Genomic DNA, 23,372 nt, shown 5'->3' on the forward strand with positions numbered 1-23,372 from the left:
TGTACTGTAATCATGTTTTCGGAAAAGTGACATTATTCCAGTTGATAATACACCACGTCCAAAGGGCTGGTAAACAATGAAGAAATCATTTGAAGAAGGTTCCCAGGGGTAATTTCATGCATGCAGTACCAAAAACAAAATCAAAAATTAATTTCATCTCACCTCTCTGATGCAAGCCATAAACTGGCAAGACCACTAAATTAGAATTAGAATCTTCAGAAATTCAACGAATCCTCTATCAATGTGACATATGTTCATTATATTCACCCGGTGCACTGTGAATGAGTCACACAAATTACAGATAATTTCAATGGAACCTTATCTCCATGGAAACAGCAAATAATGGGGGGGGCAATTACATAAATCAACCCTTCGAGGTAGTCAGAAAAACAAAATGGTAGGTAAGTATAGTTTACCACAAAATATAGTGACACATGCTGAGTTTTTCCCAGATGAATGCTTGTAAGGTGCGTGTGCTTGTGCACGTCACAGTGTTACCTTATCCTGAACGTCCAAAGGACAGTTTTTGTCGTGGAGGAACTTCAGGGTTTCCACATGTCCGTTCCGTGCTGCATAATAGGCTGCGTTGGCCCCAGACTGCGAATGAAAGAAATCCCACAGGGGGTTCTCGGGAGTTCTTAATAATTACAATGACATTACATTTATTCATTTAGCTGATGCTTTTCTCCAAAGCAGCTTACAATGTTAAGCTACTTACAATCAATTACCCATTTATACAGCTGGGTAATTTTTAATGGATCAAATTAAGGTAAGTACCTTGCTCAGTGGAGTGACAGTAGGGGGTGGCATTTCAACCTGTAACTTCAAGTCCAACTGCAGCAGCTCTAAGCACTACGCCCCCCGCTGGTCCATTAATAACCAGCAACAACGCCATTTCTCTCTGTAGGTCCGAGTCATGCCCAAGTATTGCCTGGTACATGTTAGAATTTGGGGTGGTTATATTAGACTGGCGTCCCGTCCTGGGTGTGTCCCCTCCCCCTCCGGCCTTACGCCCTGTGTTACCGGGTAGGCTCCGGTTCCCCGTGACCCCGTATGGGACGAGCGGTTCTGAAAGTGTGCGTGCGTGCGTGCGTGCGTGCGTGCGTGCGTGCGTGCGTGCGTGCGTGCGTGCGTGTATTAAACGCGCTGGTTGCGGCAGACCTTGTCACGAGCCTGGATGTCAGCGCCTTTTCGCAGCAGTGCCTCGATGATCCGGACACTTCCGCAGCCTGCGGCAATCAGGAGAGGGGGTGTCCCATGCTGCGGATGCAGGAGAGAGGAACACAGCGCTCAGCAGGTGTTCAGCCCACACAGCCTTCTTTCCACTCAAAGGCCTTTAAGAGTCAGTGCTCCACTTTCTGAAGCCTTCACCTCTGATTTACCATTTAATGTCTGTAAAAAAAGTGCAATTTCATTTTCCTAACAAACCCAGTCATACTTTTCTATACCTTAATCCCTTCTCGTAAGAGATTGACCTTTTTGCATTGATTGCAATAAAGAATGTTTGAAGAACTTTCTCTAATGGAAAAATCATGCTTGACACCTTGAAGCAATCAACACCACAGGCACTTTACAGCAGGACACAAACCAAGGCTTCATCAGCACCTCCCTCCCACTCACTCATAGCACATTCCAGCTCCTCCTCTACAAAATGTATGTGCATCAGGATCCATGCCATTTTCCTGTAAGGTGACAATCGCTAGGAGGCATCACAGCAAATGGGATTCTCACTTAATGTTTTCTATGCAGTCTCTGTAGGTTTTTTTTCTTTTTTTTTTTTTAAAAACCCATAGACAGATTTATAAAAAAAAAAAAAAAAAATTCTACGCTGTCAATTTGCATGTTTATATACGTCATGAAAAAACATGACAAAACTGTACGAAAAGAAAAACAAAACCACACACAGTTATTTTAAAAAGACCTCAATTTGTTCATATTCAATGTGATGCATTCAGTCTGAGTTTCAACATTTCTTCTCCTGTCCCACCAACTGAATACAAATTTGTGAACATTCCCTTTACAGAAGTGTTTGGTCAACTTAAGAAGTCCTGCAGAATGTTTCCATTTTCTGTATAGTTACTCATTTCGTCATCATCATCATAAGCTCAGAATTACGAAAAGTTTTAACTTGACAAAGTATATCTCACAAATTACAAAAGTTTTCATGCAGTTGCAGATACAAATTCTAGGTATGAACGTTACTCTAGAGCATAAGAGCAGGGCCTCCTGACACAGGAATCTACGGGTTGCACATCTTTAACTAATATTACTAATTACTAATTAATGTAACTCCAATACCAGGCAAAAGGAGAAACCCCTAGGTCCTTCCTGGGCCTTCTTCTGAACTTGATTACCTTGTTGGTTTGATTTACATCATATCCTGCCAGGGACTGAAGGAGATTTTGGAGGCCTGAAAGGTTGTTGTCATTAATAGCATGGATGATTGCTTTCATCACAATGGAATCCTCTTCATCCTGGGGGGGGGAACGTAATCAGAAACACATTCAGCTCTGACTAAGCTCCAGATTATACTGTAAAACCGATATAAAATGTATTTATTCATTATGGTATTAATTTTTCAAATAATCATTTGTTAATATTAATGATTGTTAAAGTAGTCAGCAAGTCACAGTACAGTTTACACTATGGGTTTACCCTTGTGTACTTTGCACAGTCAGAATACTAATATTTTATGGTCCTATTTTATTATACTGCAAAGAAATTTTTTGAGAATTTTTTCACATGATGTAAAGCCTAAAAACTGTAATATTTGTGAAACTTGTACTAACTGAAAACAATTCAAAATATCCTCTACTAAGCATTATTTAAGTGGTGTAAAGGCACCATCTGGATGTGTGCCACTGGACTCAAAAGAAAAAAATTATATTATTTAATCCTTAAACTCTTGAGTACGTTATCAGAGGAATAATCGAACAACAATAAATATTATCCGTGAACGTTTAAATGTTATAAAGAAATATCTGATTTCAAAAGTTGAATTAAGAAAATAAATCAAATTCAAATCAAGATCATTGCCACAGATCAATATTTCTCTTATTTTACATGGACTGCTGGCAAAACATAGGAAATGTAAGGCCTTTATAGGTGACTTAAATAGAATTCATAGATTTTTCTCTGATTTGTGTTTTCTCCAACAAAAGTGAGACAGTATCAGCCTCGATTTCTCTTCCAATCAAGTTACCAGGTGTTTTCCAGTTATGTTCAGTCAGCTGTTAAACATAAGGTACATATCTTCAGTATTCATTTACGTCATTCTTTATCATAAAGGGGAGGTTCATGTTACTAATAAAATATCAGCACTAAGGTATGCTCTGCCAAGTTTTTCTCTTGAAAACAGAGCTGCTATCTGATGCTTCTTTTGTCATGTTGTGCAGTTTTTTTGTAAACCATCAGTTGTTTTTACCAGGGTATCATCACTGCGTGCCACGCTACCGCTGCTCCTGGACAGAAATGATCTTGAAAGACGATTACACAGAGAGATGAGACGCACTGACTGCTGCATGAGACCAGGAAAAAAGGGGATGCATATTTCAAATAACTTGAGATAACATACAAAGAAAGAATGTCATCGGTATTTGGCTTATACACTTCAGTTAAAAATGTGCACTGGCAAGGTTTCATATTGTTTTTCTGTGACACTGTGTGATAACTGTGAATAATGTTATTTCAATATGTTAATTAACATTTTTAATGTACAGCAACGTCTTTTGGAATCCAAAGTCCTATTATCATAGTAAAGGGGTGTCAGACATGACAGCAGACAAGTCCCTATTAAGGGCTTGATGTTCCTTAGGCTGAACTTTCAGCATATAAGACTTTGTCAACATCAAGGTGAACAGTCTGAGCAAAATCTAAAAAAAAAAAAAAAAAATCTATGACCTTATTTGAACAACAAAAACTACTATTGCAAAAAAAAAAAAAAAAAAAAAAAGGCATGTGAACAACAAGAGATGGAAGAAGGGTTACCTTCCATTTTCTTCGGGCTGCAAACCTCTTAAATTTCTCCATATTTACAGCAGATTCCTTTCTACTGAGCGCTTGCTCTTTGTCTTTTGGCTGACAAGAAAGAGAGGAACATCTTATTGTTTTGTATTGTTCACAAATGTGAATTTGTTTGCTCCAAAGATGCTTCTATTGTACAAAATGTCTCAAATAATAATAATAATAAAAAAAAAAAAACAGCACTTTTAACCATTTCAATAGCTAAATATTTTATTGAAGCATCTGAGGACAACTTGCTCAAGGATAACAGATCTTTCTAAAAAGTCTGAGCTTCAAAAACTTTTGATTGCATGTCCTTTTCCTTATGCGCTACCCATGATACTGCAATGCATTTAAATGCTTTCAATGTTTTAGTTCTCTGACCTTCTACTTAATATATCACAGTGATGAATAGCTAATCCTGATAGACCAATATCCCAACCTTGATCCAAGGGTGCTGCAAACTATCCCAAATGGTCATTCTTTTCCTGTAACAAATCAAGAAAAGAAATTCTCAGAGCCAAATTCATATTTGAATATTCCCATAAGAACTCAGTGTAGAGTGTATGAGCAGCATAGCTATTGGCTGACAGACTAGCAACATGTCCTCCATCATCACTATTCTCATGTCTGAGCTAACAATCACACATGTGCAAAGCAGTGCCACGCCACACACTTCTGCAGACTACAGGGTTAGGGTTTGTTTGCTGAAGGATCAAAGTATGTAAATTATGTCTTTTTGCATTTACCTTATCCCGAATGTTCAAAGGACACTTTAATACGAGAATTTTAATATGTAGCACATTCAAATCAGCATGCAGTACATGACCGTTAAACATTGGTGAAATGCAATAAAATGAGTTTTGGGGGGTAGCGTTGGTCTTTGGGTTTAATAATGTTTCTTGACTTAAAGTGTCCAAAAAGTCATACTATTTCATTTCTAAACAAATCTCTCCCTCCACTGAACTGCAACATATCAAATTTTTTAAATATGCTGTACCTTCTCGTCTTCAAAGCGTATTGGATGTAATCGCATGAAAGTATGACGAAAGTAGTCATTTATTTATCTGATGCTTTTTGCCAAAGCGGTTTACAATAACTAGCTACTTATATTCATTTTGCCCATGTATAGAGCAAGGTAATTATACTTGAGCCAGTTATGGTAAACACCTCAGTCAAGGGTACTAAAGCAGTAGAGCAAATTCAAACTTGGGTCCTTCGAGTGCAAGGCCAAACATCTAAACAGGTATGCTAACCTTCTACCTTTAGTACTGTACTTCACAACTCCTAACTTCAGAGTTAACCATTAACCTAACCATGTCTTTAAAAGAGAGTAAGCAAACTTTTCCAACACGGTAACGTTTTTAACAAATTCTGAAGCTGCAAAGGGAAGAAGAGATTCGAAAGGCTGCATACTTTGGATCTTTGACTAAGAGTTTGGAAATGAAGTCTTTAGCAAGGCAACTGGTGTTACTGAAGAAATCCTCTTCAAAGCTGTAGTTCACTGCGGAGACGTTGGCCAGGGTTTCCTGCTTGCTGTCACCCAGGAAAGGCGAAGCTCCACTCAATCTGTGAAGGAAGATTTACCAAAGGCAGGAGATGTGTCATTTTTGAATGCTTTTGTACCAATTTTCTCCCCAACGTTAGCTGTATCAAATTGTGTATGAGCCACAATGGTTGGCAAACACCACCCAGGGAAGCAGATGGCAGCTGGTGTGTGCTCCTCTTATTCTCTCTCTGCAACGGCTCTGCTCCTTTCTCACTCAGCCAAAGGGGGAAAAAAAAATCCAACACAGAGGAGAACAAACAATGCACTGAACAAGCATCTCTCCATTAGCAACCCTCAGCTCAGAGGTGTGTGACAGGTCAACATAGCCGCTGTTTAGCTACCAGCTGAGATGAGATGCTCCAGCCATTCTGTCTCCCCTTCTGTCAGGAGGACTATGATAATTTCTTTCCCTACTAGTGGGGGTACGAAAACACTCATCTGTAATAAAGACTGGTAACAACAAACCTGGGAAAAATTAAGAAGATGGAACTATTAAAAAAAAAAAAAAAAAGAAACATTTGCTGATATTAAACTAAGAATATGACCAAAGGGAGAAAAACGAATGCAAAAAGCCAGGATTGGCCATTTGATGCTTATAACTGCAATGTCTCAGGAGAAGGGAGAATGTCAAACAAATCCTTTCAGTCTTAAATCCAACCTGCATATTCTGTGGATTTCAACTTCATGTTCCAGACCGATGGAATGCAAAGTCCTGGCACGAGAGGGAGTTTAAGCCGACATGATGCTGTCTCTGCAGGCTGCCGATTTTTCCTGGACACAAAGGTGCCGGGTTAAAATCCCTGCTGCGCCACACTTGATGCAAGTGGTGAGGTGGCCAAAGACATACAAACCAGCCTGAGAACAGCACTCTCCTTCTGACATGTAACAAGGCCAGATGAATACTGCAGCCCAGCTTGATGGGACTGTCTCACCTTCAAAGGGAGATGCAAGATGTGCATTTTGTGCTACAATTCATCTGAGAGAAAAGGAGGTTATGGTGAATAATAGTCTTAAAAATTGTGCCTCTCCTTCAGTTTGTTCTAGCTCTATCCCTGACACCCTGTGAACATCTCAGGTTGAAAAAAAATGAGCTGTAGGGATATGATTCAGAGCCTTCGAGTCAGGAACGCTCCGTTTCCTGCAACTTTGGATTGAGGTTGCTCAAACACTCCATAAGTTAAGTGTTTATATGGGAATTATAAACACCTGTATAACTCACACTGATCAGCATAAAACAAATTTCATTTAATTGCAAATAAAGCCTGAGAATCGCCTAGGGTCAGAAATTATCTGTGCCATGAATGTTTCCAGTGTGAAAATTTTATGACACAAAGAAAAGTACACATTAGTATTAAGGAACAGCAGAAAATGGTTTTTGAGATTCCAAAGACTGACTGAGGGGGACCTACTTCTGTCTGAGCTCAGCAGTCCTACGACGACGCTATGGTGCGTATGGCGGACCGAATGATCCAAAAAGCCCCTGACACAGCAAGCCCTTCTACTCCAAATGCATGAGCATTTCTCAAACACCCCCCCCCCCCCCAAAAAAAGCCCTATTAAACAAAACAAAAAGTTTCATATTCAAGACTATTATTTTTTTTAAGCTGTCTAATTTGTAAGCCCATTCAAAGCATGATTATAATGAAGGGTTAAAGTGACTTATGCTTTTGATAATGTGTTGAAGGTTTCATTTGTTAAGGCCAAGAAATGAATGGTGGCTAGAAACTTTGTTACTGCAGGGTTTGTGTGATGACTTCTGCTCTGTGGTTCCAGGTAATCTTTGACTTCATCCAGCCAGTCGAGTATAACTTGACAGTTCACATGCTTGGATGTTTCCTTCCAACATTATAAATAAACTGAAACGTGTTAAATTATCTCTGTCTAATATTCTGGAAGGAGAAACTCCTACAAATGCATATGTAGTAAGGCTAACGATAATACCAAAAGGTATGACGGTACAACACGTAGCACTCCTGTCCTTCCATTTTATATGCGCTGAAGATCCACAGTGCTTTTACAGTAAATCACAGGAGCTGCTTTCTCTCTCCAAAACAAGGTTTTTGCTATTAATTGCTAGTACATCTGGCCCACAGTAAAAGAAAAAAAAAAAAATTAATCAAAAACAACAAAACGAGATAAGTTGTGTTCAATCTTGTTTTGTTAATCCTATAATCGTCTGAGTTAATTTAGCATGGTTAGAATAAAAGCATAATTTCTTATTAGGAAGTTTTTTTTTTCCTCCCCCCTGAAGAATATGCCTCTGCAAGGCAGCTCTCAAAAAAGAAGCAGATCAGGGTTCACGTTCGTGTTATGGTAATAGAGAGAGGTTGTCTGTATTTTTACACAGCAGTGGTAGCTGCGTAGGAGGGTGATTTAGAGAATTCCTAACGAGAAAAGCAACACGTTTTATCGAATCACAGAAGAGAGCATAATGGTTTAAGCGCACGCCGACAGGGAGCAGAGCTGTGGCCCCTGACTCACACAGCCCACAACACACAAGAGGATGCACAGGGTTTCAACTTCAGCTCACAATTTGCATTTCAGCTTATACTCTGTTATTGTCACAGCTGCAACAAAAAAATATTTCAAGTTCTCATTATGTAAGAGGACACACAGGAGACGCACAGGCAGGAACTCTACACCAAGAAAATGCAGCAAGCATTATGAGCGCTTAGAAAAAGATTAACAATGTTTAAAACTATAGTACTAAAACCTATTGACATTCCAATAAAGCTGCACAGGTCTACAAAGCAGTTTCGAAACAAGTTTGCGGAAACAGAGTAATTCCGTCGTACCCTCGAACAACATCTTTTAAGTGAGTTAATACGTAGTTGTGCTAATGGAAGTCTAACATTAGGCTCTTACACTTACCAAGTTAAAGTCTCAAAGCTGAAGCTAATGCATAATACAGGTATTCAATATCAATACTTTTATAATGCATTAAGACATTGTTATTATGGATTTTGATACTAAATGCATTATGCCCCGCTACCAAACTTCTGCAAACTTTAAAGCCTGATCATTTGTTACACTTAAATCTATCGTGCTCATCATGAGCCATGTAACTCAGATGATACTGGTCAAAGTCTGAGCTGTATTATCAGACAGGCCATGCCATTATTCAGCGGCAAGACATAATTATGGTAATTGGACTGAACCGGATAATTACAGTAAACCTGACATAATTACAGTAAGAGCTCTGCAGTGAATGAGCTGTTCCAGCAGACCTGTCAGACACCTGTAAGATGCTGGTTGCCATTAGTGACAGATGTTCAAAGTGGTTTTGGGTCTCTTGCCATCATGTGACCTGCTGTGTGTAATGACAATCGCGTGGCTAGGGGACGTGCACCACAGTACAAACATTGCAACCGTCTAAGGTCCCTTTGACAGGGGTTGTTTATTTGTTATTATTTATTCATTTGGCTGATGCTTTCATTGAAAGCAAAAATGTACAATGCTCAACTACTGACAATCATTTATCCATTTATAAAGTAGGGTAATTTTACTGGAGCAATCTGGGAAAAGTACCTTGCTCAAGGTGCTATAGCAGGTGCAGGGATTTGAGACAGGTTGCTTGGATTACAAAGCAGGGGATCTAACTACTACAAAATTGGAACTGGTGCAGAACTGGACTGAACAAGGTTGAATATAAAGGGAAAAATGCCAAAATTTGCACTTGTACTTACAGTATATATGTAATGACGCCAATACTCCTGCAGTAAGAAGAAAAAAAGAAAAAATTACACAGCTGAAATGTAGGACCCTTACCATCACATAAAGATACAGTGAACAAAAACCTCACCACATGTCTGCCTCCAGGCCAATGGGCTCATAATTCACAACTTCTGGAGCTAATAAAAAAAAAAAAAAAAAAATCATGAAAATTATACAGCATAAAAGTGAAGGTTCATCAGGTGTTAGACAACTTATTTTAATCTCCTATATACATTGACTCATGATGAATGACGCACCTCATCTGAGCCCCATGTTTACAGCAGGAAGTGTAATCCTTCAGTGTTTACATTTATTTGCATTTATTAATTTAGCTGATGCTTTCTCTCAAGTGACTTGCAATGTTGTACTGGAGCAATTTAGGTTAAGTACCTTGCTCAAGGATGCAAAAGAAGGTGGGTTTTGAACCTGCGACCTCTGAGTCCACAGGCAACAACTCTAACCAGCCCTTGACATGTTGTCACTGTTTATATGGTAGTTTATACTAGTCTTTCTTTGGCAACGCGGCAGCTATTTCAGTTTTGGTTGCGGGTCCCTCGTGGAGTTCTGTGCCATAGAAACTGTCTAATTTTAGTGCTCCTGACACAAAATAAATAAAATAAAAACAGGACATATTTGCAAGGCAACTGCAGCAACATCTGTCAACAGATCCTAGTTTCTTCTAACCATCAGTTTCATTTTGATGAACAATTTTCTTTGGTACCACTGGCTGCTCAACAAAAGAAAACAGATGGCGCTGAAGTCGGAAGGTGCTTTGCAGATAAAAAGGAACCAACGCTCCACATTCTTGCCTGCTGGCTTTTCCAGGTAAAGCAGATGGAAGAGGAAGTGGTAACTCACCATTGGTTGAAAGAGGTAAAAAGAAAACTCTGACACACTGACCTACAAATTCTGGAGTCCCAAAGATGTTTTTGAAATCATGGCCAAAGTCAATCTTGTGTGCCAGGCCAAAGTCGATGATCTTGATCCGTGGGTGAGGCACTGTGCTGTCCAGCAGCATGATGTTCTCCGGCTGAGGAAGGGAAAGAGAGGAACAAACACTTATCGGCACTTATAAGTAACCCAAACCAAATGCACAGGATGACCACTTTGAAATTCATAAAGCTTGACCGGCAATAAGAAATATTTCATTTTGACTTACTCTCTTTACTGAAGCTGCTACTTCAGCACATTTACAGCTGTCCGAAAGTGCGTGAACCTCTAACGTGGTTCTGTAAATGTCACACTACTGCTGTGAAATCCTTGTTTAATTAAAACCAGTCCATAATCCTCCAAAAGAAATGGTCTAGACTCAAATTCAAAGTGATGCATCAGAACAGTGCAAAAATGAGTGAAGTCCATAATACATAACTTTAGTTTACAAGGTAGTTATAGTCCAGTGAATGGGGCGGGGGGGGGGGGGGGGGCAGATATACTAGGTAGTCCTAGTCAAAAATCCAAGACAAAGTCTGGACAGCGCTCTCATATAAAACGTTCAGGCATGTGGGCAGATAAGTGTTTTGTGCCATGTACGTTAGAGCTTTGCACCACCAGGCCTCGATCTACACAGATATCAGGAAGACAGCTTCAGCAGTCATCTAGTGGTGACAGAGCTATTACAGCAGCTCAAATTAACTTTCATAGGAAGTTGTTCCATAATTCAACAGACTAATAAAACTGAAGTTGATAACCCATATATGAATTTAAAGCAAGTGTTCATTTTCACGCAAATGCTTTCCGGCTACGATAACCTGAACAGAGCTGCGACCGGAAATGGCGTTCTAAAGGACTGCACTGTTCGAAGGCTCACCGATGACTCAGCCAGTCAAACGGTGGCTTGACTCATTACGAGTCCTCTCACCTGAATGTGACCCACACAGAACTGTGATGGCTACGCTAAGGGAAGGTGGTTTGAGCACTCTCACTGACCGCCGTATAAGTGCGTCCAAGAGGAGCAGCGAACGACTACAAAGTACTGGCTGCCCGGACCGAAAGGTGGACCTCTGCTCCAATCACTGCTGGCTTGCTGTGTGACAAACAGCCTTTTGGCTGACAAAGCCGTGTACTGGAGGAACAGACACTTTGTCCTTGATGCACACTGGCACTTACTGGGGACTGGAACAGCAGAGTGTCAAACAAGAAATCAAATATGAGCACAAATCTGAAAAAGCGTGTTTTCGGAAATTCTTATTTCCGCATTCATTTGCAAAATTAATCTTTCACGTTTTACAGCATCTGAACTGCCATAACCCTTACGTAATATTTAAAGCAATAACATTCCTCATAATCTTGAAATATCAGCAGGTTTTATACCTGAATGAACCTGTGAATGATTTAAAACATATTTTGACCTCGATGCATTTTTTTCCCACGTACAAAATTTTAAATCCTTAACTCTTCCCCAGGCGTAATAATACTCGAGTTGTACCACTTATTACAATACAAATGTAAAACGCATACTATTAAAAATAAACTCATTAGAAAAGAGAGAGGCGCTACGTCAAGAGCCAAAGCAAGAGCACAGCAATGCACACAATTAGCGAAGGCTCTTCACTAATACTTTTGCGGGTAGGTAAGTGCTTTGCTCAAAGACGTCTCGGGGCCAGGGACGGCTGGGAGAACAATCACAAACAGGGAAACGCAACAGCAGGGGCCACGGGCTGCCGACAATCCGCCACGCTGCCAGGCACAGAGCGGCGTGTGCTGTACCTTCAGGTCAAAGTGGGCGATCTGCTTGGAGTGGAGGTAGGAGACCCCGTCCAGGATCTGTCGGAGGAACTCTGTCGCCTCCTCCTCTGTCAGGGACTCCTTCTCTGCCAGGAAGTCAAAAAGCTCCCCTCCGGCCACACTGGGATGCACAGAGGGAGAACGTTACGTCGGTATTTCACCATGACTGCTATATGAGTAGAGCTGTAAGGCAGGAAAATACGCAAAAGTGCAAATCTCAGCCCTCAAAAAAAAAAAAAAAAACCATGTAGGGCAGACATGAGGAAATGTGCTTCCTTCAGTTTACAACCGTGCAAAACAAGAAAACACAGTGCTTTGTGAGTGACAAGATGTTACTGAAAAACAGCTGTAGTACACAAAGGCATAAACCAAATGTCCTAAACCCACCGTGTCACATTCAACATACGCGGTAATAAATAAAAGACGAGTTTATCAAATGTTTACAGAAAAGAAACAGAGAAACATCACACTGTATTCTGAAGAGCGACTTCTGCCTAACGTGACTCCTTAAACGGCTTTCACCACCTCTGCCACACACTTCAACAAGAAGAGCTACAGCAAACAGTCCAAAATTTTCTCCTCAACGGTCACTTTGGATAACCATGAACAACACAACTCAAACACGAGGTCTGTGCATTCTCTCCTCTCTTAGGCGATAAGTCACATGCCAAGAAGAGTCTTATAAAGGCTGGAAGAGAAACTCTTGAAATAAAGGTTTGAACTCCTGGCTAATATGACATTTACATCCATTTAAGAGGCATTATATCAACAGAAGGAGAGACTGGGATGCAGACATGTGATTGAGTTCAGTCAAGTTAACCAACGCTGATATTTTCCTATATAGGATATCGACAAACACTGTGACAATAACGTTGCTAAAGGTGTAACATTAATTTAGGTACTCACAGTTCTAGAATCAAGATGACTTCCACCTTGTTCTCGAAGACCTCGTGCAGGGCGACGATATTGGGGTGGCGGATCTCTTTGAGGATGCTGACCTCTCGCTCTATGTCCTCTTTGGACACTCCACGTCGGCTCGACTTGCTCCGTCTCTTCCTAATGAATTTGGCAGCGTATTCCGTGCCCGTGCTCTTTTCCTGACATTTCCGCACTACCGCGAACTGTCCGCTGCCGGCAAAAAAGACACTTAAAGTTAACGCGCCCACTCTGGAGCCACACTGAAAAAATGCACGCAGTATCTAGAGTGCATAACAGACTTCAGCATACTTGCTTTTTATTTTAGTCCTGGTTGCCCTAGCATTTATTAATAAGATGCATTTTAAAAAAAAAAAAAAAGTGTCAAAAATAAATCTAAAATAAATCTGCATTTTTTTGATTATGATGTTTTCAACTTATGTTTGCAATTGGATACATATTCTTGTTGTAAAGCTGGCAAAATTCAGATTTAACAAGGACACTGGTACCAACACAAACCCCAAAACACTGTAGCTGGCAGGAACGTTCATCCCTGATCTAGGCCAAACTGTCAGTGGAGAACCATGCATATAACAGTTTTTATTCCAGCTGTGGTCCGATTAATCTATTGGATATTAAATATACGTACCAAACCTATGCCTTTCAGAAAGGGGGGGAAAAAAAAAAAAAAGGATATTAGGAATGATGCAGAAAAAAAAACTGCAACCATCAAATGTAGTTTATATATGAAATTATATGAACAATTAAGACGAGTGGCTGGTGCAAAAATCTGCATATAGATGGCCCCCTGGGGACTGAGATTAACACCCTGGATCTAGTTTGGTAATGAATGTGTGAAGTATTTTTAATATTTTTCTGAGCATCTTGAGTGCATTTTACTTCTTTGACCCTAACATCACAGCTATTTACCGTTACTTCAATAGTTGTGTTCATTGTGACATTCTACTGTACTATTCCAATTTTATGTATATCAGGGCTAATGAGTATCAGAATAAACCACACACACACACACACACACACACACACACACACACACACACACACACACACTGTCTGAACTGCTTGTCCCATACAGGGTCGCAGGGAGACTGAGCCTAACCCGGCAACACAGGGCGTAGGGCTGGAGGGGGAGGGGACACACCCAGGATGGGATGCCAGTCCGTCGCAAGGCACCCCAAGCGAGACTCGAACCCCAAAGCCACCAGAGAGCAGGACCCGGTCAAACCCACTGCGCACCCCCCATAATAAACCACTTAGGGCTATTTAATTGTAGATAAAGTTTTATTCTGTAATTTGCTACAAACTGTAGGGGCTTGTTTGTAGTTTACAGCTTGTTGATCTTATGGCCACAAAATTCACCACCTGCTGTTGTAACTTTTGTTTTTCCACACATGTATAGTGGTTTTTTTTTTTAAAAAAATATATATATGCATGCTTTGAAAGCGTTTTCTCCCCAAGGGTGTCTGTAACAAAAAATAATCATGCCAGCTATGAGAAGAAAGCCCAAAACCATATGAAGAACTGTTGTAAGAACTGCCAAACGTGTTAATAAATAGAAAAGAAACAGCCTCTCACACCATTACTTGTCTCTCAGATAGATACTGTGCACAGTGCACGATGATACAGACGAAACACACATTTCCTTTTGTGAAGCGTGTCCCCACTTGGAACACATTTCTGTGCTGCAGTCCTGCGGTGATGTGACTCACCACGAATCAGAACATTTTGAGTGACGGGTATGTAATAGACCCCTTAAAATCTGAGGAACAAAATTCCACGTTTTCAGGGCTAGCGCTCATACAGTTGAGGAAGTTGGAATGTGATCAGAATGCTGCAGCAATCTCATGATTACCATTCTGTTCCACAGTGCCACATCAAGTGCCTGCCAAATGAATAAATTTGTTTGTGATGGAATATACTTACGGTGGGGAAGGGAAAAAAAATGTTGCCTTTAGGGATGTTTTAACTGCACATATATCCAGGCCTTGCCAATCACTCAGTGAACTGAAGACAACGCCGGGGACGGTTTTTCAGCTGCAGGAGGGAGGCCTAATTCAAACTGGCTTCATGCTAGAGTGAACCAGCAAAACCTTTTATCTATCCATTTACATTTATCTGACCCTTTTCTCCAAAGTGACTTACAATGTTAAACTACTTACAGTTATTTGGCTTTTATAGAGCTGGGTAATTTCACTGGAGCAATTCAGGGTAAGTACCTTGCTCAAGGGTATTATAGGAGCATTACTTTGGATTCCAAGGCAGCAGCTCTAACCACTACACTATGAGCTGCCCAGCGTTTTCAACAAAATGTTCAGATCAATCAAGAAGCTCAGAAATACATTCATTTAAGTGATGCTTTCCTCCAAAGCTACAGCAAAGTTACAGTTATTTGCCCATTTACACAGGTGGGTAATTTTACTGGAGCAATTAAGGGTAAGTCTTCAAGAGAAGTACAGCTGGAGATGAGGTGTGAACCTCTGACTTTTGGGTCCAAAGGCAGCAGCTTTAGCCACTATTCTACTAGCTGCCCCATCCATCCATCCATCCATCCATCCAAATTTAACTGTAGCCAATTACACCATTGTTACATCTAGCTCTTGAGTCCTTGAACCACTACACCCATACCAACTCAGAACAAAGAGCACACAAGGACACACTTTGGGCTTCACTGGATGCCATAACACACTCCGCAAAGGAGCCTATTTGCTCGATTCCACCCACAGCCCTTTAGGCGCCTGCTTGACCGCTGGTGTTATTCTGGGCAACAGAAAGAGAGACAGAGAACCCAAACAATCACACCTACCAAAGGGAACAAGAAACAACTGAGCTGCTGCCCACACAAACCTAAATTTCACATGGGGGTGAGCGTGTGCTGCTGCTTTGGTTTGTGGCACTTGTACCTGCTGTCTATTCTAGCAACTATTACTGATGAAAACTGTGAGCCTTGCAACAGAGGACTCAAGTGTAAATGTCCTCCTGCTTTTCCAAATTTCACATTAACTTCTGAACTATGAAGTCTTAAACCCAGCAAAGACTTAACTGAGATATCCTATTCTTCAATTTCTACACTACAAATCAAGGATTTACAGTAGATATTTAACAGCCCTGATTAGGAAACATTGTTGCAAACAAAGTAAAAAAGCAACAACTAACAACCTGACATATAAACTTCCACTTTAGGATCAAAGTGTAATGTGTAGGACAACAGAGTAATAGTGCTTTTACAGAGTATAAAGAGTATTTTTGCTTAGTTTTACAGTTAAATGTCAAGGATGTATGGGACTGCTAGTTGGTCTACGTGAACAAGCAAGATCATCCATTGAATGTGAAGCCATCAACTGAACTCAAGTTTGACTTTTGGGATTGGCAATAGAGATGTCATTACATTTAGACCGAAGCAGCCCTACTTCAAAGCACATACAGACTAGTGCTTTACTCCAGGAAAGAGTTATTTTCCCAGAACAATCCAGGTTAGAGGCAACACCCACACTGTAACAATGGCTAACCCTTTCCAAGCATGTTGGAATTCAGCAGTGAAGCCCTACACTATTAGTTAAGATGACAGCCAAGAAGTTAAGAAAGGGGGGGGAAAAAAAAAAAAAAAAAAAGGTTTCATGCTATGTGGCCACAGTGGTTTGTATTTACCTGGACTCTAACAGACCATACTGTGCTCCATCCTTAACACCACATTACAGATTTTGTAGGTGACCTATGAAAACAGTAAATGTCACGTAAGCATAACGTACAGCATCCTTTTAGGAATTTTAACACTAATATTGCAATGAGAGTTCATTTTTTTTTTATTTGCTTTCTTGCTCACGTTTACAAATACCAATATACCTGTACACAATGTGTCAGTGATGCTTATAATAATAATAGTCATCATCATCCTCCCCCTTTCGGTTTACTCTTATTCATGCTATTTTGAAATCCAAAAGTTATTTATGACTTTAATCCTCTGCAGGGAACAACTTCAGTTCATATGTAAATAGCTTGAAATTGAATAATGTGACTCCAAGGCAAAAAAGGCTGACTCTTCAATGCTTGCGTAAAGTTGGCAGCCAATTTACTTAGCTCCCCTTATAAATTAATTGCCACTTTCTACTACACTACATCTACTTCTCAGACCTTTAAAGATATCGGGCTGCCAACATGTCCCTCAATGACATGAAGCACACCAAGATAAACATCTAGCACATTCCGGCTGTGAGTACGAAGGGCGATTTCAAGAAACTAATTTATGCATAACATACACAAATCTTTTCATCTGATTTCAGGTTTAATGGAAACTTAATAATGTTGTCCCAGTACCAGAAAGATATTTGACTTATTCAGATGCATTACACTTTTCTTGCAGTGCCAGACATGTAACCGAATAAGTGCCTTACCACACATACAGACACTGGCGCAGTGCCCATTTAAAACTAATCTATAATAATACTTACTGAGAGTTTCAGTCCACCCAGTTCTAAGATGTCTAAGCACACTGCATGTGAAGCCATCACATCTCTTACATATTCGATAATCTAGCAGAAGAAAAGCCCTGTAGTACAAAGTCAGCATTTTCTTCGGAGGCTCTTTGGGGGGGGAGCTACAACATAAAAAGGAAATTCATAACAGAGATGTTAAGCAGTTAATTACACCAGCGCTTATGTAAGGAGCATCGGAAGCCTCCCACGTGGGAAATGTGTTCCTCAAGAGGTGGCAGACGGCGGCCAGCCGAGACATGCGAGAGCAAACTGTCCAACAATGTCACAACATTGGCTGCAAGGATCCAAAAAAGGTGAAGGAGGCAGCTGTATATACTGCAGGCGAGAGAAAAATTACCCTGTATTGTAACGGACACATGGTCAAAAGACAACGTACTGGACAGGAGTTCTCGGTCACTAAATTCACATCCAGGGTAGTGTTTCTTTCCCCATCAAGTGCCTTAAATTAACGCAAGCTAATTCAAAATCCTTTGTTAACCGTTCAGCACCATGTTTCATCCAAAGCTACTCACAGACCTTGCAGTTTCATTTACATGTATCCACTTGGTAGATGTTTACCAAAGCGTCCCACCACTCAGAGTAAACAAAAAATTCATTCCACAACAGAAGAGAGTTAGAGGTCAGAGACAAACACAATCACTGAAGCTCAGCTAGTTTGTTTGATACTGGAATTGTCATAGTACCGCACATATCCCAGTCACTACCTGTAGCAGTGGCTTTTCTTTTAAAAGATCTTCTATATTTTAACTGCATATGTCCAGCAAATTAATGTTTGCCATCCTTAGGTGTCAAACAGTAGGGCCGACACAGACTTAAAAGTCCAGATCCTTAACCACTGTTAAACTCTGAACTCCCACATCCCACAAGATTTAGGCAATTAAACCAAATTTTGGTTATATATACTGGTTATATATTTTGGGGTTCAAGTCCTGCTGGGGGTGCATGGCAGCTCTGTGTTTCTCCCTGCATTTGATGTGCCCCACCCCCCCACACACCATGCAGAGGAAGGACCAGGCAACCCACCTCTGTTCCTCCGTTGACTTGCCTTGTAAACCACGCAATTGGTCGCTGTGGGTCAGGTTTGACTTGGCACCTTGCATGCATGCATACAGGGTATAAGTGATACTGATTCTTGCAAAGTATGTTGCCCTCCATGAAGTATGTTTTTAGGCCACAAACCTTTCAATCTGATTTTTCACCATCTGGGATACACCACGGCTTCTTCTGCCATTTTGTAGCCTACTTTCATAACTTTGTCTTTCTCGCTTTAGAAAACAGCAGATATTGCTGTACAAACTAGCAAGCTGGGGGTCACAGAGGTACCCTAACGTTGTCCAAGTCTACCATGGTGCTACTCCTCTCATGAACAGGGCACTTTCACAGAGTTAATTTGAAAGCTTGAAAATTAATCCCCGTTTGTTAATCGAATGCTCAGGGAACGCTTTTATTGAAAGCCTGCTTAATAGCTTACAAAGCCTGCCTCCTGCTTTTGCCTCCTTCTAAGCTGAACGCGGCCTTAAAAACACAAAATGCACTTGACATCCAAGCTTTCAGTAGACTGCAAACACCACTTTGAGTTTACTGTTCTTCAGCAGTACCATTCATGTGCACAGCCCCAGCTTACACACATCTCCAGACAGAGCTGCTCATATGCTACTATTATAAGGGCAACATGAAGATTACTGTGGGCTTTGGGATCAAAATGAATATTTCGACACTTTGCAAGCAAAGCTGATCTGCAAAAGACAAAAAGGTTGCTCATAATGGGATCTATCAAATTCTTATTTCTTAGATGTCAAAAGTAGGAGGTATTTAAAATGTGAATGTCATCTCCATGTGAAGTGGTTCTATGTGTAACAATCTGTCCTTTTTGTATAACTCATATAAATGCCCTCAAGTTTACTGATATCACATCTTTCTATTTTATATAAAATTTTTTTCAAAACGCATATATACGCATATATATAAAATCACACATTATTCCTTCTAATTTACATTTATTCATTTAGCTGACGCTTTTCTCCAAAGCGACATACATCTCAGAAAATACTATGTGTACATTACATTAGCAGGAAGAGAAACTTAGATGGAGACATGATTAAGTACAGGTTTTTCCCACCATATGAACCAACATACATCATGTGAGTAGCTGCATATTTTTTTTTTTTTCCCCAAATATCAATGATTCCTAATCACCTTCATAGTAATTTTTTTTTAAATCTATACACAGGTGGTCCCCAACTTACAATGGGGTTATGTTTCATGAAACCCATTGTAAATCAAAAATACAATTAGCAGACCTAATACACATCTCTGTGTGACAAGCTGGGAGATGCAGATCGCTGCAGCTGCCCAGCATCGCAAAAGAGTATCGCATCACATATTGCTTGCCCGGGAGGGGAACAATTGAAAACTCAAAGTATGGTTTCTATTGAATGTCTATCACCAGCTCACCATTGCAAACTTGAAAAAAATCTTAAGTAGAATCATCATAAGTTGGGGACAACCTGTATAAACATTTATGTTACATTAAAGGAGTAGCTGCGTAAGGGTTTATCCATTGTTCAATGCACATGATCTCAAAGTTATAGTGCATGAACATCATGGGTGAAGAGAGTCCGGAATTTTAATGGAACGGTTCAAATGACATACCTTTAAGGGTACAACAGTAAGCTCCTGCCTGAAACAACTGTCTGGTAAGAGACCGAAACAAGCAGAACCTTCACTTAAACACTTTGCTGCTCCATTTACATTTAGATTTATTCATTTAGCAAATTCTTTTCTACAAAAGAATCTAGAGCTGAGAAAAATTTATTACAACAACAGACACGGAGATCTAGATGCAGACACATAACTCTTGAGAACAGCCAATTTGCCTCACACTACTACATAAACTATATATACATATACATGAGTAACTGCATATAGGGTTTTCCATCCATCGTCAACAACTGCTTGTTCCAAGCGGGGTGGCAAGGAGATGGAGCCTCTTCCAGCAACACAGGGCATGAGGCTGAAGGAGGAGGGGACACACCCAGGACATGACACCAGTACGTTGCAAGGTACCCCAAGTAGGACTCGAACCCCAGACCTGCCACACAGCCAGCACCGGCTGAATCTGCCACACTACCGCGAACCCCCTTTTAGCAAAATATAAGTAGTAGACATTTATCAAACACATAAAAAATGAGGGGAGAAGTGAGTGTTCAAGACATGTTTAGAGGCAATTCTTGAACGCTGAGAAGGATTCAGCAGTTCTGAGTGAGAGAGTTACATCCTTCCAGCATATTGGAGCTGGAAGAGAAAACCTTCAGGCCTCTTCTGCATGGGACCATCAAGCAGCCAGAGGTGAGAAGAATAGCAGTGTGATTGGGGTGTAGCGCGTGATCCGGTCTTTTTGGTATTAGGGAGGAGATCCATTGATGGTTTTGTAGGCCATAACTAGAGCCTTGACCTTGATGCAGACAGCTATAGGAATCCAATAAAGACGAGAAAGGGCGAAATATATATGGGAGTGCTTTGGTAAGTCAAACAACTTGCGTAGCAGCACTCTGTATCAACTAAAGAGGTCTGATGGCAGAGGCCAGAAGTCCAGGCAGGATATTACCATGGTATAGACCAGAAGCTGCACAGTGTTTGCTGTGAGATGAGGGCAGACCCTGCAAATGTTATGCAGGATATATCTGCAGGACCATGACGTGGCTTTGATATGTTGAGAGGAGGACAGACTTAAGTTGATCATTAGTCCCAGGCTCTTAGCTGACGAAGTAGGTAAAATGAGCAAGTTGTCCAATTTGACAGAGTTTGACAGCAGGACAGACCAGCTGGTATGTGAAGGAAGGATCTCTGTTGAGCTTGATGTCCGAGAGGCAAGTTGTGATGCAAGAAATCAAACAGGCTGCAGGCACCATTTCCATTTGGCTGGTAACAAACATTAAATAAATACTCACTGCAAAAATGCGCAAATTAATAGAAAAATGCTAATATACTATATTAGTATAAACCTTTGTCAAATATCGTGTGCGCCATTCTGATGCAATTAACTCTGAAATATTTCATACACTAGCACGTTACATTACTAATGGTAAGCATAAAATAAACATGGCAAGTAAACCCAAGTGACCTGAAAAAAGAGGATTTTTAAAACGATGAGATATTTCTGAGAAGCCGTCCTGTAGCGAGGGTTTACTTGTCATATTTTTTGGTCACCAACTAGGGCAACAATCTAAATGAGAGAAAGCCTGCATTGTGAAAAAAAACCTGGCTCTGAACACCATTTTAATGTTCAAACTAATCTAATTGTAATTCACTTAGATTAATACAGTAGTTTGTGTCCTGAATGCAGGGCTAGCTACCAGTGAGGAGTTACTGGAGTTACTGTAGTATCTCATCACACTTACCTAAAGTTTAATGGAATGCTTGACTGAACTGAGTCAACATGAATCCAAAACAAACTTAGTTACTCATTTAACCTACAGAAGCGGCCTCAGCCAGTGAGTGTGTGTGTATGTAACTTCGTGGAAAAGGATTGTTCATGCCAGAATAGGTTGCTCTACACTAGAAACAGGTGATCCAGTGTTTTTGAAACGTGTATTTCTGAAGATAACACTGTATTACTTGTCCTCAGGTATGAATTTTTGTTTTGAAAGAAGTGCATTTAAACAAAAGCCTGAAGAATCACTTTTTTTTGGTCATTTTTGGTCATTGCACATAGTAATTCATTTACATAGCTTGCGCTGCTTGTTGAATTCATCTTAGTCAAAAGCAATTTTACAGGCCACAGCATTTCATATTTTTATAAAAGGTCCTCAAGACACTGAGTCTAAGTCAAAACAATTCAAGTCCACATAAATTAATATTTATATGTAAATCTAAAGTGTTTACGAATGTTTTCATGTACGTAGCTGGAGCTAAAGAGTGGTGAAAAAATGACAAACAAAAAAAATTCAGTTATATATATATCAGAAGTTGGATGTGCACTAGAGAGTTGGACTTGTGAAATACTGGTATATGATGTTGAGATTCCTAAATAAATAATTTAACTGTTAAAATATTGAACTGGCAATGCGTGGAGGAGAACTGCGAAACATACAGAAGTAAAGAGCTTTTCTCCAAGACTTTTCAGACATTTCCATGTTTTAAACTTATTACTTTGTCAAAAATTGGATAAACCTATGTTGGTAAAAAACATGAAAACAAAACAATACTGGAAAACAAGCATTTTTCCAAAATAAGATAAAAATTACATTTCTTTTTTTTTGAACGTTTCAGATATAACGCAACTGTCTTGCAAGCAAAAATTTGCCAAAAGGTTACGCTGCATTTCAGAGAGGGAACAATGGCTGCTGAGGGTCAGTAACGTACAGTTGTGCACCTCCCCATAGTGCATATCAGAAAAGGTTGTGAGAAACAGAAGAAAGTCCTAGGCAGTGTACGGGCTAATAAGAAATGCAGGAGACCAGCGCACCTTGTTTATCATTAATTCTCCAGGATACGTGCAGAGGGAGGACTGGGTCTGCCACATTTCCCCAGAAGAGATCAAACAGGCAGGTTAATGGACTGCAGATGAAAAGCGGGCCAAGGCTCGAGCAGCGCTAATGATTCATCCCTATCTACTGTTCTTTGCCCAAGGACCTGGGCTGGCCTGCGTCTCTGTTGCTATGGAGACGAGGGCTAAACGTTGCCCCATCAGTTACCCTTTCTGCTCTATTAATATGTATTTAACTTCACTTGGAGCTCATTTAGAACTCAGTTTGGAGCAGAGATGAAGAAGAAGCCAGGGTCAAACTGTTTTAAGATGTAGAAGCAAAGTTGCTTAATGCAAGGTGCGTCTAATTTACTCATAATGCATTGTGTGACAGTGTTTATTTTTTTTTTTTTTTGCCTTTTCATTCAATAAATTACAGAAGGCAGTCAAAGACCAATAAGCCACAAGGTGTGGTATTTTGTCACAGCCC

At 40.3% G+C, this 23,372-nt stretch overlaps 1 protein-coding gene across 2 annotated transcripts in view; it reads right to left on the bottom strand.

Moving 5' to 3' along the window:
* Window positions 1-23,372, bottom strand: part of LOC108925073 (death-associated protein kinase 1-like) — a 47,266-nt gene that overhangs the window by 16,833 nt on the left and 7,061 nt on the right. Inside the window, exons 2-13 of one of the 2 annotated variants that reach the window (XM_018736799.2) lie at window positions 12,896-13,117; window positions 11,972-12,110; window positions 10,166-10,295; window positions 9,354-9,402; window positions 9,238-9,264; window positions 5,419-5,571; window positions 4,445-4,490; window positions 3,988-4,077; window positions 3,425-3,514; window positions 2,355-2,474; window positions 1,162-1,260; window positions 499-597 (exon numbers count right to left, since the gene is read on the bottom strand). In XM_018736799.2, coding sequence (XP_018592315.1) covers window positions 499-597; window positions 1,162-1,260; window positions 2,355-2,474; window positions 3,425-3,514; window positions 3,988-4,077; window positions 4,445-4,490; window positions 5,419-5,571; window positions 9,238-9,264; window positions 9,354-9,402; window positions 10,166-10,295; window positions 11,972-12,110; window positions 12,896-13,117 — 1,264 coding nt within the window. Of the gene's footprint in view, window positions 1-498; window positions 598-1,161; window positions 1,261-2,354; window positions 2,475-3,424; window positions 3,518-3,987; window positions 4,078-4,444; window positions 4,491-5,418; window positions 5,572-9,237; window positions 9,265-9,353; window positions 9,403-10,165; window positions 10,296-11,971; window positions 12,111-12,895; window positions 13,118-23,372 lie in introns of both variants that reach the window. The other variant, XM_018736798.2, reaches the window with a different exon arrangement.

This window comes from Scleropages formosus, chromosome 6 (assembly GCF_900964775.1).
Source record: "Scleropages formosus chromosome 6, fSclFor1.1, whole genome shotgun sequence".
NCBI classification, from domain to species: Eukaryota; Metazoa; Chordata; class Actinopteri; order Osteoglossiformes; family Osteoglossidae; genus Scleropages; species Scleropages formosus.